Source organism: Vulpes lagopus, chromosome 10 (assembly GCF_018345385.1).
Source record: "Vulpes lagopus strain Blue_001 chromosome 10, ASM1834538v1, whole genome shotgun sequence".
Lineage (NCBI taxonomy): Eukaryota > Metazoa > Chordata > Mammalia > Carnivora > Canidae > Vulpes > Vulpes lagopus.
This window is the reverse complement of record NC_054833.1, coordinates 57,112,990-57,139,294: the sequence shown is the minus strand read 5'-3', so window position 1 is coordinate 57,139,294 and position 26,305 is coordinate 57,112,990. Positions and strand designations below refer to the sequence as shown.

Genomic DNA, 26,305 nt, shown 5'->3' with positions numbered 1-26,305 from the left:
CCGCGCCCCCGCCCCGTGCGCCTCGGCCGCCGCAGCCGCCGCCTCGCGGCTCCCTCCCGCTCCTTAAAGGCGCCGAGTGGCGGCGGCGCGGCCGGGGAGGGGCTGACGAAGGGCCCGGCGCCGCCTCCCGCGCCGGCGCCCCGCACCCCTGCCCGGCCACCACCGCCGCGCGCGGGGGGCGCACACGCGAGAGGCCCTGCGGCGCGGGCGGGGGCGCGGGGGGCGCAGCGCCAGGGGACACCCCCGGGCCAGACACCAGCGGGGGGGGGCGGGGGCGGGGGGGCAGAGGAGGCTGAGACCCAGGGCCTGGCGCGGGAGAGACACGGAGCGGCGGGAGGGGAAGAGGGGGAGCCCCGGACAAGGCCCTCCCTCCCAGAGCCCCCGCGCCGGGTCTGGGACCTTCCAGGCCCTGACCTAGCCTCAGCCGGGAAGGGGCCTCGGTGCCCTTAACTGTGCAGGAACGCGTGCATCCCACCTGAGATTTCGAGGTGTGGGGGGAGCGGAGTTTAGGGAGCCCAGCAACCCAGTAGTGGCCCACACACTTGGTAGACCTGACTGCAGACAACCCCGGGAGCAGGCTGGAAGGAGGCTTCTGTGGGGTGCAGCTCAACATGGCTGGGAGCTGGCCCGGGCTCAGGGTTGCTCCCGGTGCTTGGTCGGAAGCCAGGCTGGGCCTCCAGGCCCATGGGCTCCCCACACCTGCCAGCCAGCCCCTCCTGACCCCCTGCTGCTGCAGAGGGAACTGCCACAGGCCCTGCCCCGCTGCAGAATTGGCAAGGGCTAAGCTCAGGCACCATCTGCAGGTGGTACCCCACCTGCCTCAGCCCACCCCCACCTCCTGGGGGAAAGGTCCATTGGAGAATTGCCCCCTGGGCCAGCCTCAGTCCTCACTGCAAGGTCCCCCTAGGTCCTGGGGAGTCCTTGGCTCCCCTAGGCTACGGGGGACCTCTGGGAGCATCGAGTCCACAAACCTCTTGGGGCTTTGACTCCATCTGCCAGATCCTCAGCAAGTGGCCTGCACCTCCTGGTTGATTACAACTAAGGACAGGAAGCTCAGTACCCTAGGCAAGAAGAGCTCTTCCATCCTTGGATGGTGCTGCCCATGGGAATGTTTTCATTAAAGCAGCCATCCACATCTTATATGACCCACGTGTGGCTCCTTCTGAGTGGTGCCCCAGCTAACAAAACCAAGGCTTCCCAGGCCCCTCTGTCCAAATGCTCTAGTGTGGCTTCACCTTGGAGGACCAACCGTCCTGGTTTGCCAGAGACTGAACATCTGTCAGTCCCCAGAGCTCTGGGTCCTGGAACCAGACCTCGGCGCTAACTCCAGTAGAGAGAATTTCAGAAGTGCCAAGGTGGGGAACCGCAGCTGGCCAGCAGCTGCTCCCCAGTACCTGGGTGCAGTGGGCATGGGTGTGGCCACGGGGACTGGGTGGGCAGGCATTTGCTTGCAGCTCCACGGCTGTGGCTCCTAGAAGCCGAAGGTACCCTTGGTGTGCTGTGCCATCCCCGGTTCATGCAGAAGAAAACGAAGCTGAGAGACTGCAGTTGGTGGTCATGCAGGTTTGGATGGCAAGCCTGTGCTCTGTACGTGGTACCTGGCTGTCCTCACCTTCCCCTGCATGTGGGGCAGTGAGAGGCCTGCCTGCCTGGGCTGTGGGCATGGATGGTCGCTGGGGAGCAACAGGCCTGCCTGTGGTGGGGCACACCTGAGCCTGAGCATCTCCCTGAGCCCTTTGACTCACAGTGGCTGTGGCTTGGCAGGGGCCCTGCTACTTCCTGGCACCTCCTCGTGTGTGTGTGCCAGTGTATGCATGTATGTGGGTGTATATTGTGCATGCACGTATATGTGTCTGCATGTGTGTATATGCATGTATACACGTGTGTCTGTATGTGTACATGTGTATATGGGATTGTGGGTTTAAATGCATATGTGTGCATGTGTATGTGACTGTGTATATGCATGTGTGATGTGTGGATGTGTATAGATGTGTGTGCATGTATACGTATAAGTGTGCATAGGCACATGTGTGTGTATCTGTGGATTTGTAGGTATATGCAAGTGTGTATAGACATGTGTGTGGCATGGGTGTAGATGTGTATATGGGTGTATGTCCATATATGCTTGTGTATATGGGTATGTGTGTGCATGTGTGAATAGGCATTTGTGGGTGTAAATGTGTCTAGATATATATGTGTGTGCATGTGTGTATATGCATATGTGTACATATGTATGTGGCTGTGTATATATGCATGCCTGATGTATGGATGTGTACAGATGTGTGTGCATGTGTATGTATGTGTGTGCATGTGTGTATATGGATGTGTACATGTGTATATGGGCATATGGGTGGGTATATGTGTTGCTGTGCATGTATTGTATACACGTGTACATGCATGTGTGTGGGTATGTGTGTGCATGTATGTGGGTATATGTATATGGAGGTGTGTGCATGTGTATGTATGCTTGTGTGTAGATGTGTATAGATGTGTACGTGTGCATGCATATGCATGTGTACATGTGTCTAGAGGCATGTACATGTAGATGTGTATAGATGTGTGTGCATGTGTAAGATGTGTATGGGTGTATATGCATGTGTGTTCATGTGTATATGGGCATGTGTGCTTGTATATGTGGGTTATAAATGCATGTGTGGTGTGTGGGTTTGTATGGATGTGCATGTATGTGTGGGATGTATATGAATGTATGTGTTGGTATGTATATATGCACGTGCAGCACACATATGTGTGTGTGTATGGGCATGTGTGTGGTATGCAGATATGTACATGCTTGTGTGCATATGCATGTGTGCACATGCACATGCAAACACACACAAACACATCCTGCTCAAGGAAGGTGCACGGCGGGTGGCATCACCAGCTGCCAAGGAAGTTCTGGCCCTGCCTCCAGGCAGAGCAGACACGGGACCAAACACCCTCAGATTAACGGGGTGGGCGGGGAACTTTCTGCATCACAGAGGTCATTCTAACCTGAAGAAGAACTAACCAACCATTTAGAGGCACTGCCCTGGGCTGTCTGAGGGAGGACACTTCCTGGGCGCCTTGCTCTGTGGCCGGTGTCCCCGCTGGGGCAGCTCCCAGGCCCAAGGACATGTGTACAGAATGGACCCATCACAGAGCCCTGGGCACCAGGAGGCAGGGGCTGGCCTGGACTGGGTCGGGACAGCTGGTGTCCGGGCACTTGGAAAGGCAAGTGACCGTCATCAGGAGCCCACACAGCCCCACAGAAAGGCACTCACGCCCAGCTACACTCATTTCCTTTCTGGACACGCTGGCTGGCGGGGAAGGTCCTGCGGTGGCCACCAGGCCTGGCACGGCTGCTCATCCCTGCCTGCTGCTGGTGCACATTAAGGGAGGGCCTGGGGCAGGGCCTGAGGCCTCATTGGCCTCACCTCTGGCCCTACCCGAACCTCTGGAGGCACCTCCCTGGCCCCTGTTCCCCAGCTCCCACACCAGGAAGTTCCGGGTGTTGTCTGCTGCCATTGGGGCCACTCAGTTCACAGACTCACCCTCAGAGGCTCCTCCCTGATGTGGAGCTGCCCCAACTCCTGCCCCCCCACAGGAGACCCAGGGTCCCTGCGCCCTGCCCTCCTGGCTGGCAGCTGTGGCCTATCTGGCCTTTGCATCTACCTTCCACCCCCGGAGCTGGACCAGTGCAGCCCTGCACAGCAGAGTCAGTAAAGGAGGTGCCGGGTGGCCCGTGTGCTCACTTGCAATCTCCAGAAGAGGCAAGAAGATCCCTGAAGATGAGCTAGTGACCCCTTGTGCGAGCCTCGGACCTGGTGTGGACCTGGTGAGGACCCCCCACTGGGGCAGCCCTGCCCCACAGGCCACACTGAATGGGTGTGTACCATTCCTGCTGGTTGCCTCCGAGCACGGATGCAGCATCTAGACATCCTCGGTGTTGTCTGAGGACGTGGGGGTGACGTCTCGCAGAACTTGCCTGCCAAGGTCATGGAGGGGCACGGTGCTCCCCAGCCTGCTTTGCGTTGCTGAGCACAGGACGCCTGCGGGGCTGCGGGCTGGGTTTCCAGGGACGGCACACACAGTGGGATGGAGCCGCTGTGCTGTGCTGTGCTGTGTGGCCCAGTAGGTCCCTCTCCTCTCCCCCCGCTGCCTCCCACTATGGCGAGCTGCGCTTGCCATCAGGGCTACTGAGTGTGGGGCCCCAGCAAGGCCACTGTGTGCACCTCACACTCACACCACGTGCAGCAGGAGCGCTCGCAGTCCGCTCACCCATCAGCTGAGCCTCCACTGTATCCCGGCCCCACACTCTTGAATGGTTGGCACAGATTCCAGGATGCACAACCACACGTGGGCGTGAGTGACAAGGACCCCAGCAGTTCCCGATCACACCTGCAGCTGTGCAACAGGACAGGAGACCAAGTCCCACCACGCGCACGGGTGTCTGCGTCCCTGCTCCACGCCTGCACTGGCCCTGGTGTGCCGGCCTTGGGCCCCTTCCTCTGCAGGAGCCTTACCTCTGCGGGGCACATGATGGCACAGAGCAGGACGGGTGCAGCCTCCGTGTCCTGGGTGAGCGTGCATAGACTCCACGCCGCTGCTGGCAGCTGCTGGAAAGCATTGCTGTGGTTCTGAGCTGCGTCCACGCTGACAGCAGATTTGGCCTCTTCACTTCCTCCTGCGGAGCATTTCAGTGTAAGAACACGGCGTCTCATTCTTGTAGCCCTCAGGGGCCGCGTGGACCTGATGGCTTCTTGCCTGTGGACCTCGCTGTGTGTGCCTGTGCCCCCAGCCGGGAGACTCCGGGCACACACAGCATGGCCATGGTGGGGCTGACAGGGACACGCTTTCCCTAAACATGGCATTGCAAACTGCTCTTGGACACGTGGTACGACTGGCCCATGCAAGAACCTGACTTCCTGCCGGGGCCCACGGCCTGGAACTGTCCTCCGCCCCCGGGGTCCCTCGGCATGACTGTGGTACACAGTTCAGCTCCACGTCTGCAGGTCGGGGGCGGGGGAAAGCGGACGGGGTTCAGGGAAAAGGGGGGGCGGGGTTCTGCAGCAGCCGTGAGGCACAGTCCACCCTGGGTGCAGCGGCTCCCAGGAGAGCCTGTGGCATGGGGCTCTTGCAGCGGATGATATGCCAAAACAGGCCTGGGGGTGGGGACCCACACGAAGGGCCATGGTGTCCACCCCCCGTCCCCAGGCTTTGCCAGGAACTGGGGTCCCTATCAGGCCAGGAGCTCTGCCTCCTGTCCGCTGTCCCTCCCCCCGGAACTGCGGTACCCGGTGCCCCCCAAGACCCGCCATGCTCCAGCGGGTGTTCGGTACTTCAGTGACTGTGGACAGCAGCCCATCAGATGCTCCCATGTCACAGACAAGGACACAGAAGCTGGACTGGGCGTCCAACCGCAGCCACTGCCACCCACGATCCCCTTACCTCCAGCGGGGAGACAGGGCCAGCGATGGAGCAGGGCAGCCGTGAGCAGGGGCTCGGCCCATCTGCGCAGGTGCAGCCTTGGAGGACCGCCTGCCAGGACCCCCGGACCCCAAACCCCCCACTCCCCCTCTCCCTGCCTCCCCACCCCCCCTACCCCCATACCACCTCTCCCCGGTCCCCCACTCCCTGCTCTCCCCCACCCAGTACCCCCCTCCCCAGTCCCCCGCTCCCTGCCCACCCTCACCTGGCCGCCCTCCTGCTGCCCCCACCCCAGGCCCACACCCTGCCCACAGGGGCACAGCGGCCTGGCCTGGGAGGCCTCCGGCCACTGCTGTAGGGCTGCGGACTAATGACCAAGATGCTGAATTTTACAAGTGTTTGGAACTGAGTTGAATCCACCTATTAAGGTTATACTGGATTTCTCGCAGAGTGCCAAGCACCTCGGGGATGTGGGCAGCGCAGCCATGTCCCTGGCGGGAGACACCTCCCTGAGCAGGTGCCAACGAGATGAGCCATGGAAGGAGCACGGAGGGTCACAGAAACCCTCTGGGTTGGGAGGGCTGAGGGGGATCCGCAGATGGAACACAAATCCCCTTTGGGTGTAAACCCGCTTCCAAAGGCTGAAGACCACCTGTGCTCACAGAAGGAAGGGGTGCAGTGGCCAGGAGCTGGGAAGGGCACACACTGCGCTACATTTTCAGATCTGGGGTCCCGGGAGGGAACCCCAAGATGCTGACATCGTCTCTGCCTGTGAGGCAGGCGAGGAGGGACCCCCCCCACCCCAGCCTCCCACTTGAGGCCAGCTCCCCCTGCCGGCCGGCACTTCCCTGCGCAGGTGGGGATGCGGGGGGGGGGGGCAGTTCTGGGGGTCAGATGGGGATCCCAGTGCCCTGAGGAGGGGTGATCGCTGTCTAGTAGGAGCCCTTCCACCCCATTCCTGTCCTGCGGTCCTGCCCCCACTGCCAGGGGCAGCAGCGAGTGTCCACCGACCTGCAGCTCTCAGCATAGACAGTGTGCACATGGTGCGGCACATCCTGTGGCAACACGCGCACGCCTGGGGTCTCAAGCAAAAGTAGAGTGTGCCAGGGCCTGGGAGACCCCAGGGGGCTGCGTGGACGCCCTGGGAAGCCAGCAGGAACCCAGCTGCCCAAGCCCAACACTGCTCAGCCTCCACCACGGTCGCCCGCTGGGCTGAGGGGCCGCATCTCTGCACTGCTCCTCAGGCCAGCCTGGCCATGCCGGAGACCATGGGCACATCCGGTCTCACCCTAACTCCACTCTAAGGGGAAGGTGCGCAGGCTTCTGAGGGGAGGCTGCACCGTGAACCCAGATCAGATGCTCGGGACCTCGCCATCCCCAGCGCTTGGTCCTGAGGCCAGAGTTACTGGCGCCGGGAACCTCCAGGGGCTGTGTCAGGGGAGCCAGGGTCACCAGTGCCTGCCACCCCTCCACGCGCCAGGTCCTGGGTTGGTGGCACCCCTGCAGCCCCCAGGCACCGCTGCCCTGCAGGGGCTACTATGGCCCGCGTGGTCTCTAGCGTCTTGAGCATTCACACCTGGGGAATAACGACACCTGTGATCATTGGCACTCAAACTCCGCTTTGACCTGCAGGAAGTAAAACTTGGTGAAAGCTGCTGGGCCTCCAATGCCACCAGCCTGGGCAGGTCTCTGCCTCCCGCCAGGTTACTGCAAATCTGGGGATACCAGACATGGGACCTCGGGCTCAGTGCTGCTGGCCCACCCTGGCTCTGCAGGACGGGGGGCAATGGACCCTCCCCGGTCCACCCAGAGTGTGGTCAGAACACACCTCCAGCGGGGCCCTGCTGAGCACACAGGCACGCTGCGGAGCACTTGGGAGGGGGCCTTCTGTGAGCCCCCGAAAGTGCAGCTGTGTGTGTTACATGTGTGTACGTGTGCATACATGTGCTCATGCCCGCGTAAATGTTTGCACTGTTTTGTCTGTGCACTATGCACATGTATGTGTGCACATAACAGTGCACCGTGGACGTCATGTTTGTGTGCATGGGTGTACATGATTGTGTGTATATATGAGCACATGTGCACTGTGTACACATGGGTAGTGTGCATGTGCATATGTGTGCAGTGTGTTCTGTATGTGTGCATAGGTCTGTACATGCAGGCGGTGCACACGTGTGTATGTGTACATGTGTGTACACATGCCTGTATGCATGTACATGTGTCTGCATGTTTTCTATAGCTTTTACCAGACTTTCAGAGACGACCCTTCCAAACATCAAGACCCTGACCACTGGTTAAGCCACTTGTGCAGCTGGGAACAGGCCCCAGGTCAGGGCTGGGGTGGGGGCCGGGATCTTGCCTGAGGCGAGAACCACTGAGTTCATGAGGACACTGGGAGGGCTCATGGTATCCCCCAGACGCCTCCTGCCACGTGGGCACCCCTCCACCTCCCTCCAAATGCCAAGACGGCGGGGCCCACATTCACGGGGAGGACTGCACTGTTCCCTGTTGGCCCTGCCGCTGGGATTCTCTCATGATCCCGGAGTAAATGTCAGCAGCAAAGCACCAGGATGTCCTGCAGGTCCCCATCACACTGAGCAGATGCAAAATCTGTCACCAGGAGCAGACATGTGAGGAGGCCACCATGGATGGAGCCAGCCACTGAGAGGCTGCCCGTGGGCCCTCAGCCTCCTGCAGGCTCGGCCCCAGGATTTGCTGGCCTCCCACGGGCCTCATGGGTCACCCTGTGCCCCATTTCATTGTCGGGGGCAGCGTCCAGATCCTCACACACCTGTCCCAGGCTGGGTTTTGTGAGGCTGGACCAGACAAGGCTGGGCGTGTGGCCGGGGCTCCCCCGTGTAGACACGGAGGAAAGGCCGGGACCCAGGCTGGGGTGGATCCTGCTTCCCAGGGAGGGTGGACACAGCCGGGGAGCTGCGTGCCTGGGGCCACCTGTGGGACTGGGGGGGCCATCCCGCCCTGTTGCGTTCACCTAACCATACCATGTTCCACCTGTGGCCTTCCCTCCGGGCCGTCCCCTTTGCCTTCAGGTCCCTCTGCCCTTGCCGCAGCCCTGCCCATCTTTCAAGGCCCCTTTTAAATGCCACCTCCCCCATGAAGACCACCAACAACACAGCCCTGGCTCAGGAAAGAGGAGTCAGCCCCTCGGCCCCAACCGCAGCTCCCATTCTCTCATTCTCTCGCCTCCGTGCTCAGGCCCCTGGAGGAGGGAATGGCCTCCGCTGTCCCTGCGTCTCCATGGCAGGCAGCCAACCTTCCACAAGCGGAGCACAGGCTGCCCAGCCTCGGAAGACAAGTGGCTCTGGAGGCGCCCCCGGGCAGGTGCCCTGGCTGCCCTCGAAGCGAAGCTGCCCTCCCATCCCCGCCTGGTCCGTCAGCGTGGCTGCGGGGAGCACGTGACCCGGGGTGAGGTCAGGATGGACCTGTTACAGGCCAGGGAGGGGCCCCCAGGGACTGTGGGGCCAGGGCGCTGGGTGTGTAGTGTGTCACCAGGTGGGGGCCCTTGCTGCTTGGAAGGATGCCCCTAGGAGGTGAGGTGGAGGCCAGGGCAGGGCTGGGGCTGCTGAAGTCACAGGAGAGCAGGGGCACCGTGAACACTTCAGGCTGGACGCCATGCTGCAAGTTATGTCCCCCACGGTCTGTCAGCCACCCCAGCTTGTCTACCTGACAGGCATTCACGGAACCGGAGCACAGGCCGCAGGGGGCATGCCCCATCCCGGGCTTACCCCTACTGGCTCTGCGGCCCCTGCCTCAGGATGTGGCCCGGACTGCAAAGTCCTGGCAGCTCCTGGGAGACTGTCCGCGGCCACAAGCGATGAAGGTGTGTGGGGACCACATGCTGGGCTCGACAGTGAGGCAGGGGGAAGCTGGGGTCATGGGCAGGAAGGCCCAGAGGAGGGTGGAGGCTGGGGAGGCTCCTGGGGCAAAGCTAATAGCCAACATCCACAGAGATGCTGGCGTGGGTTCTCTCCTCCATCCTCCGGTGACCAATGTCCCTGCTGGGGTGGGTTCTCTCCTCCATCCTCCGGTGACCAACGTCCCGGGGGGAATCTCGGCTCTCCATCCCACCCCACCCCACCCAGCATACCAGGCAGGATTGACACAGAGGCGTACAGCAGGGGAGGCGGGTAGAGGGCGGCCCCTCACCCAGCCTTGGCCTCCAGCCTCAGAACAGGCATCTCAGGGACCGGCTGGGTCGTCAGCCTGGGCCCAGGGGACCCTGGCTGTGGGGTGGGCAGCACGGCCACGGCCCTTCCCTTCTTCAAGTGTCCACACAGGGAAACCCGGAGCCCTGGGCCTGTGGAACCCTCCCAGCAGGGCGGGGGGTGAGGAGCGTGGGGTCACTGCCTGCGGCCCATGAGGCAGGAGGGTGCCCTGGAGCGGAGCTCCACATAGGAGCAGGTGCGTCAGGGTCAGATGGCCGGGCCCTGTCTCCCCTGGAAGCAGGAATGCAGTGCCATGAGCATCCCGTCCAGGGAAGGCTCCATGAACACGAACCTTACCGCCGTTTCTCTGGCGGGGGGAAGGGGTGGACAGGCAGCAGAGGCCCTGGTGCGCCCTCCAGGTGTCGGCGGGGCGTCTAAGTCACAGTCCTGTGTTTGGGGAGAAGGGAGGCGGAATGATTTCAGGCAGACACGCACAGATGTAAAATCCTGAGTTTATTTAAAGAATCCGCACACTACAAACTGCCCCACAAGCCACTTGGAGCTCCTGGAGCCACTGCCCGCCGACCCCCGTGCCCACGTGCCCTCCTGGTGAAGACCTCTGACCCCAGAGCCTTGCTGATCCCCTGCATCACATGCAGCCCGGTTCTGCAGGAGTCGGTGTGACCCAGCAGCTCACGTGGTCACCCAAACATGTATCCACACCGCAGGCACCACAAGGATTCCCCCTGCCCCTGGGGGAGCCTCATGCCACCTGCCATTCGTGGCACATACACACCTCAGGCTGCCGATGGAAGGAAACTTTTCCAGGAAGTGGCCTTATTTCTATGCACATTCCTTCTCTTTTTCTGGAAAATCAGAGGCTTTCCTGGAAAAGCACCACTGGGCGGGGGCGTGAGGACCTAGCTACCGTGGCCCCACGTGTCTTCCTCTCCAGGACCAGGGCTTCCCCGCATCTGCCGGGCCTTTCCTCCTGCCCCGGCTCCTCCATGGGTCACACACATAGGCAGCACTGGCCCGGGACGCAGGGACAGAGCCTAGGACCCTCTCGAGGACCCTGACAGAGCTACGACCCCATAGTCTGGACGTCATAGTTCATCTGTGGGGCAGAAGCAGGCTGAGGGCCGTGACCAAGCAGGGGGCACCAGGCTCCATCTGCACGTGAGCTGCGGGCCCAAAGCTCAGGAGCCTTTGGCAGCCCCAGGGATTGGCTGCCCCCAGGGAAGGACACCTGCTGGCACCTGTCCAAACGCTCATGTCCCCAAACTCAGCAGTGGGACGAACACAGTTACTTCAGTAGGAAAATCACACATTGAGAAAATATTATATTGTCATCGTTCACGATTCCTGGGCCCCAGGAAGCACCTCGCCTCCATCATCAACCACCAGAGCCGTCACCACAACAAGGAGATGCAGAGGCACAGCCACGGGCAAGACCCCAGCCCCGAGGGGGCACCTTCAGGTCGCGGGCTCCAGGAACTCCGAGGTGAACACAGCCTCCGCATAGTCCTCGCAGGCATCTTCCAGCTCCGCGGCCACGGCCCCGAGCGCCTCGTCCACCAGCTCCTCGGAGAAGCTGGAAGACAAACAGCAGGGCTGCAAGCGGAGGGGCCACGGAGTGGGACTCACCCAGGGGGCGGCGGGGAGGCAAGAGGCCCCACTTCCCAGAGCAGAGGGCAGTGCCTGGGCCCCACAGCCTACCCCTGCCCGCAATGCTCCACTCAGGCACATCACGGGAAGGACCACGACAGTCAAGAACCCAAGGCTGCCCACCGACTGAAGTGCGCTCGCGTCCGCCAGTGTCTGCGTGGCATCCGCCCTGCAGCAGGATCGAGTTCCCGCACAGCAGGTGTGCACAGCTGGCAGCCCCTGGCCAGAGACGCCCACACAGCGGAAGCTATTGTGCAGCTGTGGTTATGCCTCTACCGAGGGCGCACTCAGGGTCCATGCTGCTCCCACCACCGGCTGCCGCCCTTTCCCCAAAATCACTTTGTTTATGGGAAATACCAGGAGGTGCACATTTCCACTTGGTCCAACTTAGGGCCCCGTTCACATGGGTCAAAGGGACGTGTGACTCCCACAGACAGACAGAGCCCCACCTGGACGTCTGGTGCCGCCGCTGAGCTGCCCCCCACCCCCATCCCGCTGACATGCATGGTCTCTTCCAGGTAATGCGACTCTGCTACATCTCGGCTCCTGCTACGAAAATGTGGGGTATCCTCTGCCTTCTTTCTCCTGCCTCCGGGTGTCGTGAGGTTCTGTGACGATCTTCGTGCCGCAACCTGGACCCTGACTCTCCGCTCTTGTGTTAGCGGCCACCCTGCATTCCCATGAGCACTGACCTCAGCCTGACCACAGACATTGTCAGCACGTCCCCAGATGAGCCCAGAGCCCCTGGGAGCAGCTGCTTATGTTGCTCCTGCCTTAAGGCAGTGGGTGTCCTCATGCACACGCACACCAGCTCTGTGGACACTCAGCCCCGCACACCTAGCTCCCCGCACACACACCTAGCCCCGCACACACACCAGCTCTGCACACACCAGCCCCACGCACTCCCAGCCCTACATGCACACCAGCTCCCCGCACACACACCCTATTGTTTTCGGGTCCGTTCCTCTCCTAATGGGAGACTTGGCTTCTCATGCGAAGCTCCCCGGTGAGCTACTGTGGCCATCACGCCTCTAATTTCTAAGAACTTCCCCCTTTCTTACTGTATCCCGGGCTCGGTTCCTGGGGTGACTGTGTCCTTGACTCCAAGTTGGTTTGGGGCTTTCCCTGCTTCTCTGGGTCCACCTGCTGTGGCGCCCGGCCTGGCCCATCGGCTGTGCTCAAGCGTGGGTGTCTGGCTCCTCATCCCCGGTCTCCACGGCCCTGGCGGCACCCTGGCTGGCACTGGCTCTCCCGTCTGCCGGGCCTTCCACCCCCGTCTGGCTGCATGCTGCCTTCCACCCTGTACTGCTCATCTGCCTGCCGTCACCTATGGCTTCATGCTTTACGTAGCCACTGGGGACACGACCGAGGTGGGGATTCAGGGTGGACAGATAAACATGCAGCTTCCGCCTGCCCTTTCTGATCACAAGTGTCCCAGACGCCTGGCGAGTCTGCTCCCATAAACACATCACTGCCTGGGCCGCGAGCGCTCCCACCTCTGCCCGTGCACAATGTCTGCTGCTCTCCAATAGGAGGAGCGCTTCTCCTGGGGGGAAGGAGGCGCCGAGACACCCACTGCCCTCATGCCCGCGGCTCTGGGATGATGCCGCTCCCTGGCTGCTCTTCCAAGATCCAGTCCTTGCAGCCCCGACCTACAGCACATGCACACAAGGAATGAGAGGCGGGGAGGGAAGCCTCCCAGCAGCTGTGATGTGTGGGAACTGTCACTGGAGGGACCAGGTGCCCATATGCTGTGTGCTCCTCATGGGCTGAGTGCTTCCTACGTCTGCAGGATGGCAGAATCACGCGAAGGACCCTCAGAGAACCGTCTTCCTCGGCCTTTTCTGGATTTTCCAACATGCCAGGTGACCCACAACCGGTCAGTTTGGGGATGGTGTGCAAGTGACCACACGGAACCAGTCAGGTTTCCCCGTCCCCTTCCCCTTCTAGAAAATACATGTGCGGCTCAACCAGATTGGGCCCCAGACACTCCGCAAGAGGAAGGCTCAGGGTCAGCTGAAGGACCATACACGATCCCACCACAGAAGGAAACAGATGTTAAAAAAAAAAAAAAAAAAAGAAGGAAACAGATGTGCCTCAGCCACGAGGGGACAGGACCCAATGAAAAACGACCCAGACTCAGAAGGAAGGGGGGGGCGGGAGGTGGGATCCAAACAGACTAGCAGCTCCAAGGGAGGAGAAACCTGAGGCCAATGGCCCCCCAGGCATAGGGAATGATGGCAGGGGAGTTGGGGGGGGACCCAGGTGAGAGCCAGGGAATGAGGCCTCCACCTGCCCTCTCCTGCGAAAGAAGGAAGCCACGTGGATGTGTGGATCATGGAGGGAGCATGAGGACCTGACGTGTTGGGAGCATCTTCCCCACACAGAGCAGGGTGTGCACTGCAAACCAGAGAGAAGCCCCAGGTGGAGGCCCTGGGGGGGGGGGGGGGTGGTTTCCAGATGTGTAGGTGGTGGTGAAGGGACGCCCAGAATGCAAGCCACCTGTTGATCTGGGTGGAAGGAGAGAGGGTCTCAGAGAAAACTGGGGGCAGAGGCCAGAGACAGACTAAGGGGCCTATCGGGCTGTGGGGGTCGGTGTGCAGGAAGCCGCGTGGAAGGGGCAGAAGCATTTAAAAGAATCAGCCACTGAAAGAGGTGATCCCATCCTCCATCCTGCCCCTGGCCTGAGGCTGCTGTGGAGGGGCTGGTCACCATTAGGGGCCAGGGGCGGGGGGTGGGGGGGGTGGGAGGTGGGGAGGGGCTGCGGTCTGCAGCTCCAGTGTCAGGTGCCGCCCCACACAGGATCTGCATCTGGTGCAGGTAAAGGACTGGATGTACACGTCTCTGTCACAGCACCGTGTATGCACAGGAAGGGCCCCATCCAGGAGTGAAAGGACCCAGGTGGCCACCCCCCACCTGCCCGCCGCACCCTATGGTGTCATATATCCTGTCCCAGACCTAACAGCAGGCTGCCCAGCACTCCTCACGCAGAATCACACACCTGTCCCTCTAGCTCCCCTGCCCAAAGCGGCAGCTGGCAGACAAAGCCCGCAGATGGGCCCAGACACAGCCCAGTCTCCCCGGCAGCCTTCCGTAGGTGAGCACCGGGCACCTGGCTCTCAGGTGCGGCTGAGACACAATACTGACCTCTCAGCCAGCAGCCAGGGGTTGAAGGTGCCCACGGCCTCATGCCCAACCAGGCGGAGGTACTGTTCGAAGCGGCTGCAGTAGTCGCCGATGCTGTGCCGCAGGCCCGGGGGCACCCGCAGGGCAGCCTGGCCTTCCTTCCGCGGATAGTCCTCTGGAAGGGGCAGCAGGGGAACCCCTCTCTTGTCAGACCTCTCGTCGGGCCCCACGCTTTCATCCAAGGAACTGACACAAAGAAGAAATGGGCACAGAGATTTTGGGATCCCAGATCACAAGGCCTGTCTTCCTTCCACCTGAACAAACCCAAGGCCCCCACCCACCCTGACCGCCCAACCGCAAAGGGGTCCCCATCCTGTAGGCAGTGCTGGAGGCAGAAGCCCTGTGACACTGCCCTGGAAAGACAAGCCAGGTGGCGCTGGCACCTGTCCAAGAGCGTGGCGAGGCCCGGCTGGGGGATCAGGGCCCCGCATGTGCCAACACCACGGGCCAGCCAGCACACACAGCCACCCCAGCCCACTCACTTGCCAGTCTGGGGCTTTTCCAGCACGATGTTCACGTCTGGGTTTTTGCGAGCGGGGGTCTTGGTGATCCTGATTGGATGAGGAGAGAGAGGCCTTTCACTTACTGCTGCGAGTGTTTGCTCTAGAAGAGGAGAGGCAAACAGTGACCGCACATACAGAGAGGCCGGCAAGCTTCCCAGCGCCGTCCTAGTGCCCAGGCCCCTCAGGAGGCCGCACCATCATCTCTCAAGCCTGACGGGGCAGCCAGCAGTGCAAAAACGCTCTGGTTTTCAAAGCAAAGGCAAATTTATTTTATCATTATTATTTATTTTAAGATTTTATTTATTTATTCCTGAGAAACACACAGAGAGGCAGAGACACAGGCAGAGGGAGAAGCAGGCTCCCTGCGGGGAGCCCGACGCAGGACTCGATCCCAGGACCCCAGGATCATGCCTGGGGCTGAAGGCAGATGCTCAACCACTGAACCACCCAGGTGTCCCAAGAAAAGACAAATTTAAAGTCACCATAAGAAAGCGGTGAGACGACCAGTGAGCCCCAAGGACATGCCGCGAACCAATGTGTGCAAAGCCCTGGGCTCTGGCTCAGTGAGGACCAGCCACCCGCTGGGGAGTCTCGAGCGTTTGACCTTTAAATGGTCTTGTGACTGGGGAAGGAAAAGCGCTCACATCTCAACACTAATGAGCCGATCCTGCTCATCTCTCAGCCTGGCTGGGAACCTGCACAAGCACAGTCAGCACTGACTGACTAGACCTCGCAGCTCGACAGCTCTTCTGGGCTTCGGGTTACTTATCACATTAAATGTGTTCCAAGTGTAGAGGAAGCATGTCCTTCCCTGAGGTAAGTGGCACCGCGGGCCTGACCCAGCGATACAACCATGATTTCCTACACGGTAGAGATGCTGCCTGTGTCCGTTTCTGTAAAAATACTACTGAGAAGTTTTCAGTTTTTCACCCAAGGAGAGGAAGGTACAGATGGAATGCCGCACAAATAAAAATCACTCTCTGTGAGGTTTTGTGATGCCAATGAGCTCATACCCAGAGCAAGGGCAACAGGATGCCCACTGGGACTTCCAGGGCGGGAGCATCAGCTCTCGGGGTCTGCAGGACACCTCCCCAGGGTGCACTGGCTTCCACACAGTCATCAGCAGCCACTAGACCTCTAAACTGGCCTGGAAAAGGGGATGCCCACTGGGAGTCCTGGGTAAGATGGGCTTCTGCATGAGGCTGCCCACTCTATGGCCAGGGGCCAAACGGCTCTCAGGGTGACCCACCCCAGCACCTGGCTCCCACACCAACAGATGCTGGAAGCCACGGATTCCCAGGCCAGGAAGCCCATGCTACGTGTCGTAGGACACGCAACAGAGGAGGGTACACACTGGCTCAGGAACCTGCGGCTTAGGTGGGACAGGAGACCCTCCAGCAGCGACTCTGACATACGGTGGTCATGACAGGTGGGTGGGAGCTGGCGGGGAGGGAGGGAGAAAGGGAGGGGGGCCCAGCTCCAGAGGGGGATGGGGGAGCCCCCATAGGTGGGGCCATGTGACCTGCCTCCCAGAGCTGCTCCACAGCTGGCCGCATGAGCCGCAGAGAGAACAGGGGCTTGGGAATCACAGAAAACACAACAGGCCCAGATGAGCTCTGTGTTCACCTGACTCACCCTCCTGTGAAAGTGCAGTGTGGTGGGTGCATCCCGAAACCCCCAACCCCCGCCTGGACCTGGGCAGCATTGCGGCCTCCCGCCCCCGATGCTTGTGCACCTGCTCTGTGCACACCTCCAGCACCTCCCCGCATCCACAGAGTGGCCGCTGATGAGCAACCAACCATCCCGCTCCAGAAACGGGCCTCCTGCTGGAGCTTCACAGGCCTGCATCTGCCCCTCATGAAACGAGGAGAAATGTGCACGTCTTTTCAACAAATGGGGCAAGAACAAAGGGCCTTCTTTTAGGAAAACAGAAAAATGAACCTTCATCTCTACCTCAGGTCACAGGCAAACCATTGTTGGGAACAGACCATGAACCCACACACAAGAACCAGACCTCAAAGTTCCTCCAAGAAAACAACAGACCCCCTTCTCAACCTGGTGGCATGCAACAGTTTCTTAGGTCAAACACGAGAATCTAAGAAAAAATTGACCTAAGACTTTTCGATATTAAAAACGTCTGCTTCCAACAAAACACATCTGAGAAAACCGGGCAAGATGTTGGCAGATATTTGCCAGGAGACTCACGGCTGCCAAGGCAAGGCGGCCGCACGCACAGGGCTTCCTTCCGGGGGGACGCATGCTGGAGTCGGACGGGGTGAGGTCTGCACACTCTGCAAGCACACAACAGACGGAGCTGCGCTCCCAATGGGTGAATCCTACACAACCTGAATCCCATCCCAGAAAAGCTGGTATTAAAACAACGTATGTAATGCACAAAAAACAACCCAATTTTTAAAAACATACAAAGTATCTGGAGGCCTTGTGAAGACACACAACACTGGCTAATAATCACAGGAAAACACCCTAAATGTCCTTATTCATCAATAAAATGAAATTAAAACTGAGGGGACATGGTCCACGCCCATCGCCACGGCTGCAATCACTGACCACTGGCCTCAGTGGGCAATGCCACTCTGCAGGGAGGCCTAGTAGTCCATGACCAAGTTACACCCCCATGCTGCAACCTGGCAAGCCTGCTCCGGTGTTTATCCAAAAGAAACAGAAGCCGACATCCACACACGACTATATGTGACTGTGTTCACAGCACACATACCCCCTACAGTCCAAGCCAGACGTAACCGAGCATAGATCACAGGCAGATGATGAACAGGGCGTGCCTGCCAGGAGAAGCCCGCGATAAGCACTGACCCGAGCATGGCAGCAGGGCAGCGGCCCCCGACATGCCTGCCAATGGTCCTGGACACTGCGAGCATCCCCTACAGCAATGGGGACTTGATGTTGGAGACCCTGGGATGGGGAGAGCATCCTGAACTATCAGGTGGGCCCAAGTGTCCTCCTGCCAGAAAGGCCAGGGTCCTGACCGCCAGGGCAGGTAGGGATGGGTGACAAGGAAGCAGTGTCTGGAGGGACGGGGCCACGAGCCACGGAAGGTGGGCGTCCGGCCCTGCCAGCCCCTCCGTGTTGGCCTGTGGAGCCTCGCCTCATGCTTGCAGCCCGCGGGACGCGGGAAAGGGTGCTCCCACCAGTGAGGGACAAGGCCGTGCGACATAGTGCGTGTGCCGTCCTAGCCTGCAAGCCGCACAGTGGAGCCGGGCCGGTGGGGCCCCCGATGGGGGACGAGCGCAGGGACTTTTCTGAGGTGACATCTGACTTCTGACAGGAGCTGCAAAGCGGACCCATTTGCCAAAACCCATCTAAAAACACAATTAATATTCGTGCTTTTTATTACATGTAAATTCTATCTCAAAAAAAAAAAAAAAGAAAAGCCATAAAGAAACGTAACACGTTTCTTTTTTTTTTTTTTTTTTTTTTTTTCCGTAACACGTTTCTGATACACGTTGCTGTGCTCAGGGTCCCATACGCAGAATCTGCAACCAAGGCAAGCATCCAAACAGCGTGACTGGCAGGTGGACAGAGGCCGAGTGGATCCACGTGTATCCATGGCCAAAGGTTTGCAGCTTTCCTGTTTGAGGTGAGGAGACCCACGTGGGGGACACTCACCCGTTTTTCCTTCCTGCATCCAATGATGAGGGTCAGCATATACGATTTTATTGTATCTTTGGCGAACGATCTCCTGGTAGTTCTTCAAAAAAAAAAAAAAGTTTAATTTATGAGAAAAGATCAGTTTCATTACAAACTGTAACTGCTCAGGATGCAGCAGCTCCACACATGAGACCCATGCTAGATGGGCAGCTGACAGGCCAGGATGGGAGCTCATGAGGCAAAGTCTAAAACTAGTGAAGCAATTGCTGTAACACGTGTAACAGAGAACAGCACCATCCCCCAGAACTTGCTGTGACAAGAGGACTGTGCCATATGCCAAGTACTGACCACGTCCCACGTGAGCCGTGTGTTTCACGCCAGATGCTGCAGGCCCCGACAGCTGCCCTGAGAGGGGACCCCGTGGCAGCACCAGAGCAAACCACACGTCTCTTTCAAACACCAACAGAAGACTGTCTTCCCGATGTGTCTCCTTCACAGTAACCCCAGCTCTGGGACCCTGGCCACACCCCATCCCCTCGCTGTGTCTCATGTCCCTGCGTTGAACAATCCAGGGCTGCGCCGCGGCAGATCTGAGGTCTAAACGTGTGATAAAAGCCTTGTGAATCGTGGGAACCCAAGAAGGTAAGAGGGTCTGGGACCTGCTGGGACCCCACACCAGGAGGGATGTTGATGGTCCTGGCTCCAGTCATTACCTACCAAAGAAGTCAAGGGAGGAGAACGGCCACCCCTGGGTTCCACGGATACCTCCTCACCTTAGCCTCAAGGACACCTGACCATTGGGGAGGATGAGTGACTGTCCCCAGGCCCCACATGGCTGCAGTCAGGCTGTGCTGTGGCCCAGGACCGCATGACTCTCCAGACCTGGGCAGCAGAAGTGTTGGGGGCGGCCCCAGACCTCACCTCTATTTCCTCCATCCGCAGCATCAGGGTCTCCAGGTACGGGCTGTCCCTGCCACCCCCCACGGGAGCTGAGACTTCCAAATGGTCCCTCAGTGGGTCCAGGACAGCAGCCTACAAAGCAAGTGAGGGAGAGGAGGCAGGGAAGGGAGGGGTGGGAGGGGATGGAGAGAGTGGAAGGAGGGGAGAGGGAGAGGGTAGAAGGGGGGGAAGGAGGAGAGGGAAAAGGTGGAGGGAGGGGAGAGAGCAGAGGGAGAGGGTGGAGGGATGGGAGGGAGGGGAGGGAGGAAAGGGAGGGAGGAGAGACCAGAGGGGAGGGAGGGGAAGGCAGAAGGGAGGGAGGGAGGGGAGGGAGAGAGTGGAGAGGAGAGGAGGGAGGGGGCAGAAGGGAGGGAGAGGAGTGAGGGGAGGTGAGGGGAGGGAGGGGAGGGAGGTAGGGAGGCAAGGGAGAGGGCAGAGGGGGATAGGGGAAGGCAGAAGGGAGGGAGGGGAGGGAGAGGGTGGAGGGGAAGGAGGGGAGGGAGAGAAGGGAGAGGGCAGTGGGGGATAGGGGAAGGCGGAGGAGAGGGAGAGGGTGGAGGGGAAGGAGGGGAGGGAGAGAAGGGAGAGGGCAGTGGGGGAGGGAGAGGGCGGAGGGGAAGGAGGGGAGGGAGAGAAGGGAGAGGGCAGTGGGGGAGGGAGAGGGCGGAGGGGAAGGAGGGAGAGAAGGGAGAGGGCGAGAGGAGGGAGGGGAGGTTAGGGGAGGAAAGGTTAGGGGAGGGAGAGGAGGGAGGGGAAGAAGAGGGAGAGGGCGGAAGGGTGGAGGGGAGAGGGCGGAGAGCAGAGAGAAGTGAGGGGGGGAAAAGGCAGTCAAAGACCTGAAGGGACGCTGGCCAAGTAGCCCAGGGACCCCCAGGAAGCCTGGCGCCCATCCCCCCTCAGCAAGCCCAGAGCACAGTGGCCTCCTGTGCGGTAGGGCGGCGCTGTCTTGGGCTGTGCCCAGGACAGTCCACTGGCGGGCGTGTGACACTGCAGTGACAGGTGTGTTCCAGGCTTCTGTAAAGCATCTGCTCCTGATGCCACAAGGCTCCCCGTCCTCACTCTCTGTACCCATGACCCTGGAGGCCTCTACTAGCATTTCCTGATCTTATATTTCTTACATTCACTATGTGCTTTATGCTTTGTAGACATGGCCACATGTGCTTCGTTTCTTCAGATCCTAAGATATGTCTACCATCTAGTCTGAGGGAGGCCCTCAGAGAACATCTGCTGGGCAGTGAGGGCATTAGGCTCTAGAACGGGGCACGTGCAAGGCGCGGAATCCTGGCTCTGCCCACTGTGCCATGTGCTCACCCCCTGCGGGACGGGAACAGTCCTGCCTCAGAGCTGAAAGGGCTGTGTGAGCCCATGCGTGTGGAGACAGCCGTGAACAGCTCCTGCCATGGCAACTTAAAAAAAACATTCTATCCTATCACAGAAAAAAATAAAAATGGCCACTAAAAATATAAAGAAATGGACAACTCTAAATAAAAATCAGCTGAAAGGGGATCCTTGGGTGGCTCAGCAGTTTAGCGCCTGCCTTAGGCCCAGGGCGCGATCCTGGAGTCCTGGGATTGAGTCCCACGTCAGGCTCCCGGCATGGAGCCTGCTGCTCCCTCTGCCTGTGTCTCTGCCTCTCTCTATGAACAAATAAAATCTTTTTAAAAAATGAAATGCATAAATTCCCCCAAGACACAAAGTGTCAAAATTCACTTCAAAAAGAATAGCCGATCCTTCTTAAAAGAAATCTCCAGAGCAGCCCAGGTGGCTCAGCAGTTTAGTACTGCCTTTGGTCCAGGGCATGATCTGGAGACCCGGGATCTAGTCCCACTTCTGGTTCCCACCATGGAGCCTGCTTCTCCCTCTGCCTGTGTCTCTGCCTCTCTATGTCTTATCATGAATAAATAAATAAAATCTTTAATGAAACAAAAATCAGCTGAAAAATCAGAATAAAATTACAGAAAAATATAGAGAATGCAAACTCAGGCACATGGGTCTAGTGAATGAAGACGTATGTTCATGTTTAAGATTTCCCATCGGCCAGAAATAGAATGTCAAGGACCCCAGCGCCGTCGCAGAGAGGAAGCAAGCCCACGCTGACGGCATCACAGCCGTATGAACTGAGAAGCGAGGTCCCACACCGCGTAGCTGCTCTCGGTAGTATGGGTTAGCTGGTCACATCACACTTAGCTGAGCTATTTGAATTTTTAGCCATGTGCACATCACTTTTAATCTTAAAAGGATCCCTGGTGGCTCAGTGGTTGAGTGCCTGCCTTTGGCTCAGGGCATGACCCCGGGGTCCTGGAATTGAGTCCCACATCCGGCTCTGTGCAGGGAGCCTGCTTCTCCCTCTGCCTGTGTCTCTGCCTCTCTCTGTGTCTCTCATGAATAAATAAATAAAATCTTAAAAAACAAAAACAAAAAAACACTCCTGCGTTTTGGAAAGACACACTGCAGGGGTCGATGCATGGCCAGAGCAACACATCATCCCCAAACCTCCCCACGCTCCCTCTGGGCATCAGAGATGGTGAGGCCACAGAGAACTGTGGTTCACGAGGAGACCAAATGCCCCCAACCTCCTGGAGACAAGTCCTGGGACACTGTGAGCAAGGCACACAAGTCAACACCTGGGGTCTCCCTCCCTGTTTGTTCAGTTATTTACCAACATGCTGTCAAGTGCCACCTGGGACCTCAGCCATGGGCCAATGTAACCGGGACGCGAGCTGCTGGCAGCGGGGTCTCCTCACACCCATGTATGCTCACAGAGTAATTCTCAGGAATGAGGCTGGTAACCCTCAAACACAGTGACGGCACGGGGACACGGCCAGGACGGGATTGCTGAGATGGGCTGCGCGTGGATGGTAGGCTCTGGGCTCCAGCACAGGAGCCTTCTGACCCAACTCTGCCATGGTGTGCTGGGACAGTGAGGCCTCGGCCCGGCAGACGTGCTCCCCAGGCCCACCCCCACCCCTGCTCCAAGCCCATGGGCAGCTTTGCTCCACTGCCCCAAGCCCGCAGACCTGCTTTGCCCGTGTCTGCTCTGCACGGGTGGCCGCAACTGTTTCCAGACCCCAGCAGGTCCCGGGCACCACCTGCAGCCCCCGCCCCACAACCTGAGCTCCACGGACGGGAAAGTTCACTCCCACACGAGCCCAATACCAGTCCTCTCCAATCCCAGCATTCTCTGTGCCAGGCCAGATCCCACTTGTTACCCAGCTAGGCACGTGCCTACCAAACGCCGACATGAGGCCCCGGGTGAGGAGGAAACCAGGCCACGGAGGCCCTGAGCACCATGGCCACAATCTGTCCTCGGGAGAAGAGAGCCCCGAACAGAGCCCCGGGGTCCAGATGCTTCGGTGAGCGGCTCCTGACGTGGGTGCAAAGACTCCACCAGCCACAGAGGAACCGTCAGCTCCCACTGCCCAAGCAGAACCCCCCGGCCCCCGGACATCCTCTGGACACCCACACGCACCTCCTGCACAGGCTGTGCCATTGCCGTATCTGTGGGCGGCTGGTCCCTCGGGTTAGCATCTGCCTCCAGGGAGGAGTTGACTCTCTGTTGAGACAAGCATGTCTGTGCATCATGAGGACCTACAGCCCGTGTCAGGACCAGGGAACTGCTGCGTGGAGCTGCTCCCAGCTTGGGCCACGTCAGGCTCTGCAGGAATCTTCTGTTCAGGGCCATGTGCAGAGGTGCACGTTTGTCCTGGTGTCTGTCCTTTCCTTCTCTCCCCTCAGAAACTCGGTTGGGGCAGCTGTGTCTCCACCCAAAGAACCTACAACTGGGTGCCGAGCGAGGAGGCCACCCCAGTGGGTGGCCGGGAGCCCCCATCTTCTCCACGCCCAAGCCTCCCAGGCCTCTAGTGACGGCAGCACATACCATACACGGAGCATACCTGTCTCCGGTGGCCTGTTCAGGGACCAGGACACCACACGCCATGTACACGTGATGGGCCCTCAGCTCATCTGTTCACACAGACCAGACAACTCCCATAACCGGTGGACCCATGGGGTCCGGACAGGCTGCTAGCTTCCGGCCCACGGTGGACGGTGCCTGCATCTGTTACTTCCTCCTCCAGGAGGGACCGCATGTGCACCAGCGCCGCCCACAGGAAAGTGTGCCCATTGTTGCAAACTGTAGGGTGTGGGCCAGGACCAGGCGAACACCACCACCACATCTACTTCATTGAGGATGGAAATCAGAACCTGAACTCGTTCCCTAAACTAAAATCTCCCTTTTCTCAAAAGTGGAGCTTCCTCTCTGCCCCGTGTCTGTGTCTTGTGTGCATTGGAGGACCCGGCCACAGCCACGGCCACAGTGTGCAGGGGAGGGCCAGGTGGCCTCTCAGCAACGGACGCCAACCGTTTTGAGAACGTCCAAAGGGAAGCAAGTGCATTACCTGGGCCTTGAGCAGGAGAGGCTGCAGATGCTCCAGAACCGCCACCTCCACCTTTTCTGCTAACTGGGTGGCAGAGACACTATGTAGAAATAAAACCAAGGATTAAAATCAAAAGCAAGAAAATATGCCATTTTGTATATTCAGATATGACTCCAGGCGGAGGGAAATTGAACGATGACCAAAGTATGGAGCTTCCCTGATCCCAAGGGCCAAGCAAGCCCCTGGGCCTGTGAGAGAGCAGAGGTTGCAGCCTTTCCAACAAGAGCCCAGGTGCTGTGCCACCACCAGTCCTGAGCCGCTGGGGATGCTTCTGGATGTTCCAACAGCTGCATCAGGCTCTCTGTACACTTCAAAGGAATAACAGCTACATTTAAACAACTAAAGGCGAAAGATGGGACACATCTCACTCATCTATTCCCTCCCCAAAGTCCACATGATGCAGTTGGACACACACCCAGAGACGACGGGGAAAGTGCTGGATGACAGGACAACATGTAACCCACTGCAGCCAGCTGAAGAAGCCGAACTCAAGGCCAGTAACGGGGGAAGCGCAGAACCCACGCACATGCCCCATGGATGCCAATGGGCCCGGGGCTGCTGGACCAGGACTCTGGGCCAAGGCGCCTGCACATGGAAGACGCTGCATCCTAGGCCCCTCTGACTGGACAGAGGTCTGGCCACTCCTCCCCAGAGCCCTCTGACCAGGGGGTGGCACGAGTCCTGGAAATGGGAGACCTGCAGGCGTGCCGGGCACTCCCGGGACACTGGCAGCCAGCTGCTCACACCCCGGGCACCAGACCACCTGCTCTAGATGTCCTGACCCACACAAAGGGAAGGACTCACAGTGGCGCCCGGACAGCACACCTCCACAGGCCGCGAGGCTAGGCAGCCCCTGGTGTGACAGCCAGGAACTCACTGGGCTACGACTGTGGCCACTACACTCAGAAGAGCACACAATGTCTGGGGGCCCCAGCGTGGCAAAGCCTTCTGAGACCAGTCATAGAACAAAATCAACTGCACAGGAAAACATCAACATACGGATCCTACTCAAAACTCGAAGCTCCTCCTTCAGAAGCCACCACAAGGAAGTGCACAGGTGAGCCACGCTGCTGCACGTCCGCCTGCCAGCTGCCCACACCAAACAGCCTCAGAAATCAGTAATTAAAACAATGAAAATAATACACGGGCAAAGAACCCAGACAGACGCTTCACAGTGTGCACCAGGAAGGCTCGCATCCCTGGTCAATGGCAAGGAAGTGCAAACTCGAACCACGAGGCTCCGCCAGTCTCAGCAGTGTCTAATGTTAGGGATGCCACCAGTGTCAGCACGGTCGGGAAACAAACAGGTTGAGGCCCCGCACTCTCCCGCAGGTCCACGGGACCCGGCTCGTCCACACGCCCTCCAAACACAAGGACTCGCCCCTGACCTGCTGTGACCTCCTGCATGGACACACGGGTCCCAGGGGAGCCCGGGCTCCTCCCGTCACAGTGAAAGCACCACCTGTCCCTGCTCTATGCTTGCTTCTTAGGTTTCCAGCATGCACAGCAAAGTGTCAGGGACCCATCCGCAGGGGACACATCTGTGGATCAGGATGGTGGGTCGCCCTGGGGGAGAAGGAACCGGGGTTCCCACCGGGGTGGGGAGGTGGGGAGACAGTCGGTGACACCCGTTCCCTGCGTGGTGTCCTGGGCTGTGCACTTGCATTTATCACGTATGACCACCCACGGGGATGGCAGGACACCCGGGCAACCATCCTGCTATCTAGACGAAGGGCAGTGGGGAGGGGTCCCAGGGCCCCCTCTAAGGCAACAGACAGCCTCACTGGGGACCATCCCATTGCAAATGCCACCAACCTTCCAACTGTGAAGCTCCATGACCGTGCAGCTGTTCTGTTTATTTAAAATTTATTTTTTTAGAGCAGGCAAGCAGGGAGGGGAGGGGATGAGGAGGGCAGAGGGAGACTCTGGCAGACACCCTGCTGAGCACAGACCCGACATGACCTCAACCCCAGGACCCTGAGAGCACAACCTGAGCCAAAACCAAGAGTCGGGCACTCAGTTGACCACGCCCCAGGTGTCCCAGACATCGTGCAGCTTGACACGGCAACCACACAGGGAAGCTGCTGGGCCATGGCAGGGAATGACACTAACAGAGCACACACTGTACGGAGGACCGCCCTGGCCGCCCGGTTGCAGGGCATTACGATGGGAGTGAGAGGACAGCCCGTGATGGCACCAGAGTGCTGAAATCCCATGCTTCAGCACCCAATGGGCATCAGGTCTGCATTCAAGTCCACACAGGAGCCATAACCTGCCTCGCGCTCCCCACCTGACTGTATCCACCTCCTCCACCGGGAGCTTGGCACGGGGCAGGCAGTGGCAGCGCACGCCGACCTCTCAGCGACCCTGCCACCTC

General features: G+C 59.3%; 1 protein-coding gene across 7 annotated transcripts in view; it reads right to left on the bottom strand.

Annotated features, from left to right (window-relative positions):
* Positions 1-10,070: 10,070 nt before the first annotated feature.
* The window catches only part of KIAA0753 (KIAA0753 ortholog), a 44,996-nt gene continuing 28,761 nt past the window's right edge, over positions 10,071-26,305 (bottom strand). For 5 of the 7 annotated variants that reach the window (XM_041771049.1, XM_041771051.1, XM_041771052.1 and 2 more), the window contains exons 12-18: positions 23,890-23,968; positions 22,962-23,045; positions 19,475-19,585; positions 18,572-18,653; positions 14,909-15,029; positions 14,388-14,612; positions 10,071-11,166 (exon numbers count right to left, since the gene is read on the bottom strand). In XM_041771049.1, coding sequence (XP_041626983.1) covers positions 11,049-11,166; positions 14,388-14,612; positions 14,909-15,029; positions 18,572-18,653; positions 19,475-19,585; positions 22,962-23,045; positions 23,890-23,968 — 820 coding nt within the window. In that variant the 3' untranslated portion in view covers positions 10,071-11,048. Of the gene's footprint in view, positions 11,167-14,387; positions 14,613-14,908; positions 15,030-18,571; positions 18,654-19,474; positions 19,586-22,961; positions 23,046-23,889; positions 23,969-26,305 lie in introns of those variants that run through there. The other 2 variants (XM_041771053.1, XM_041771054.1) reach the window with 2 other exon arrangements.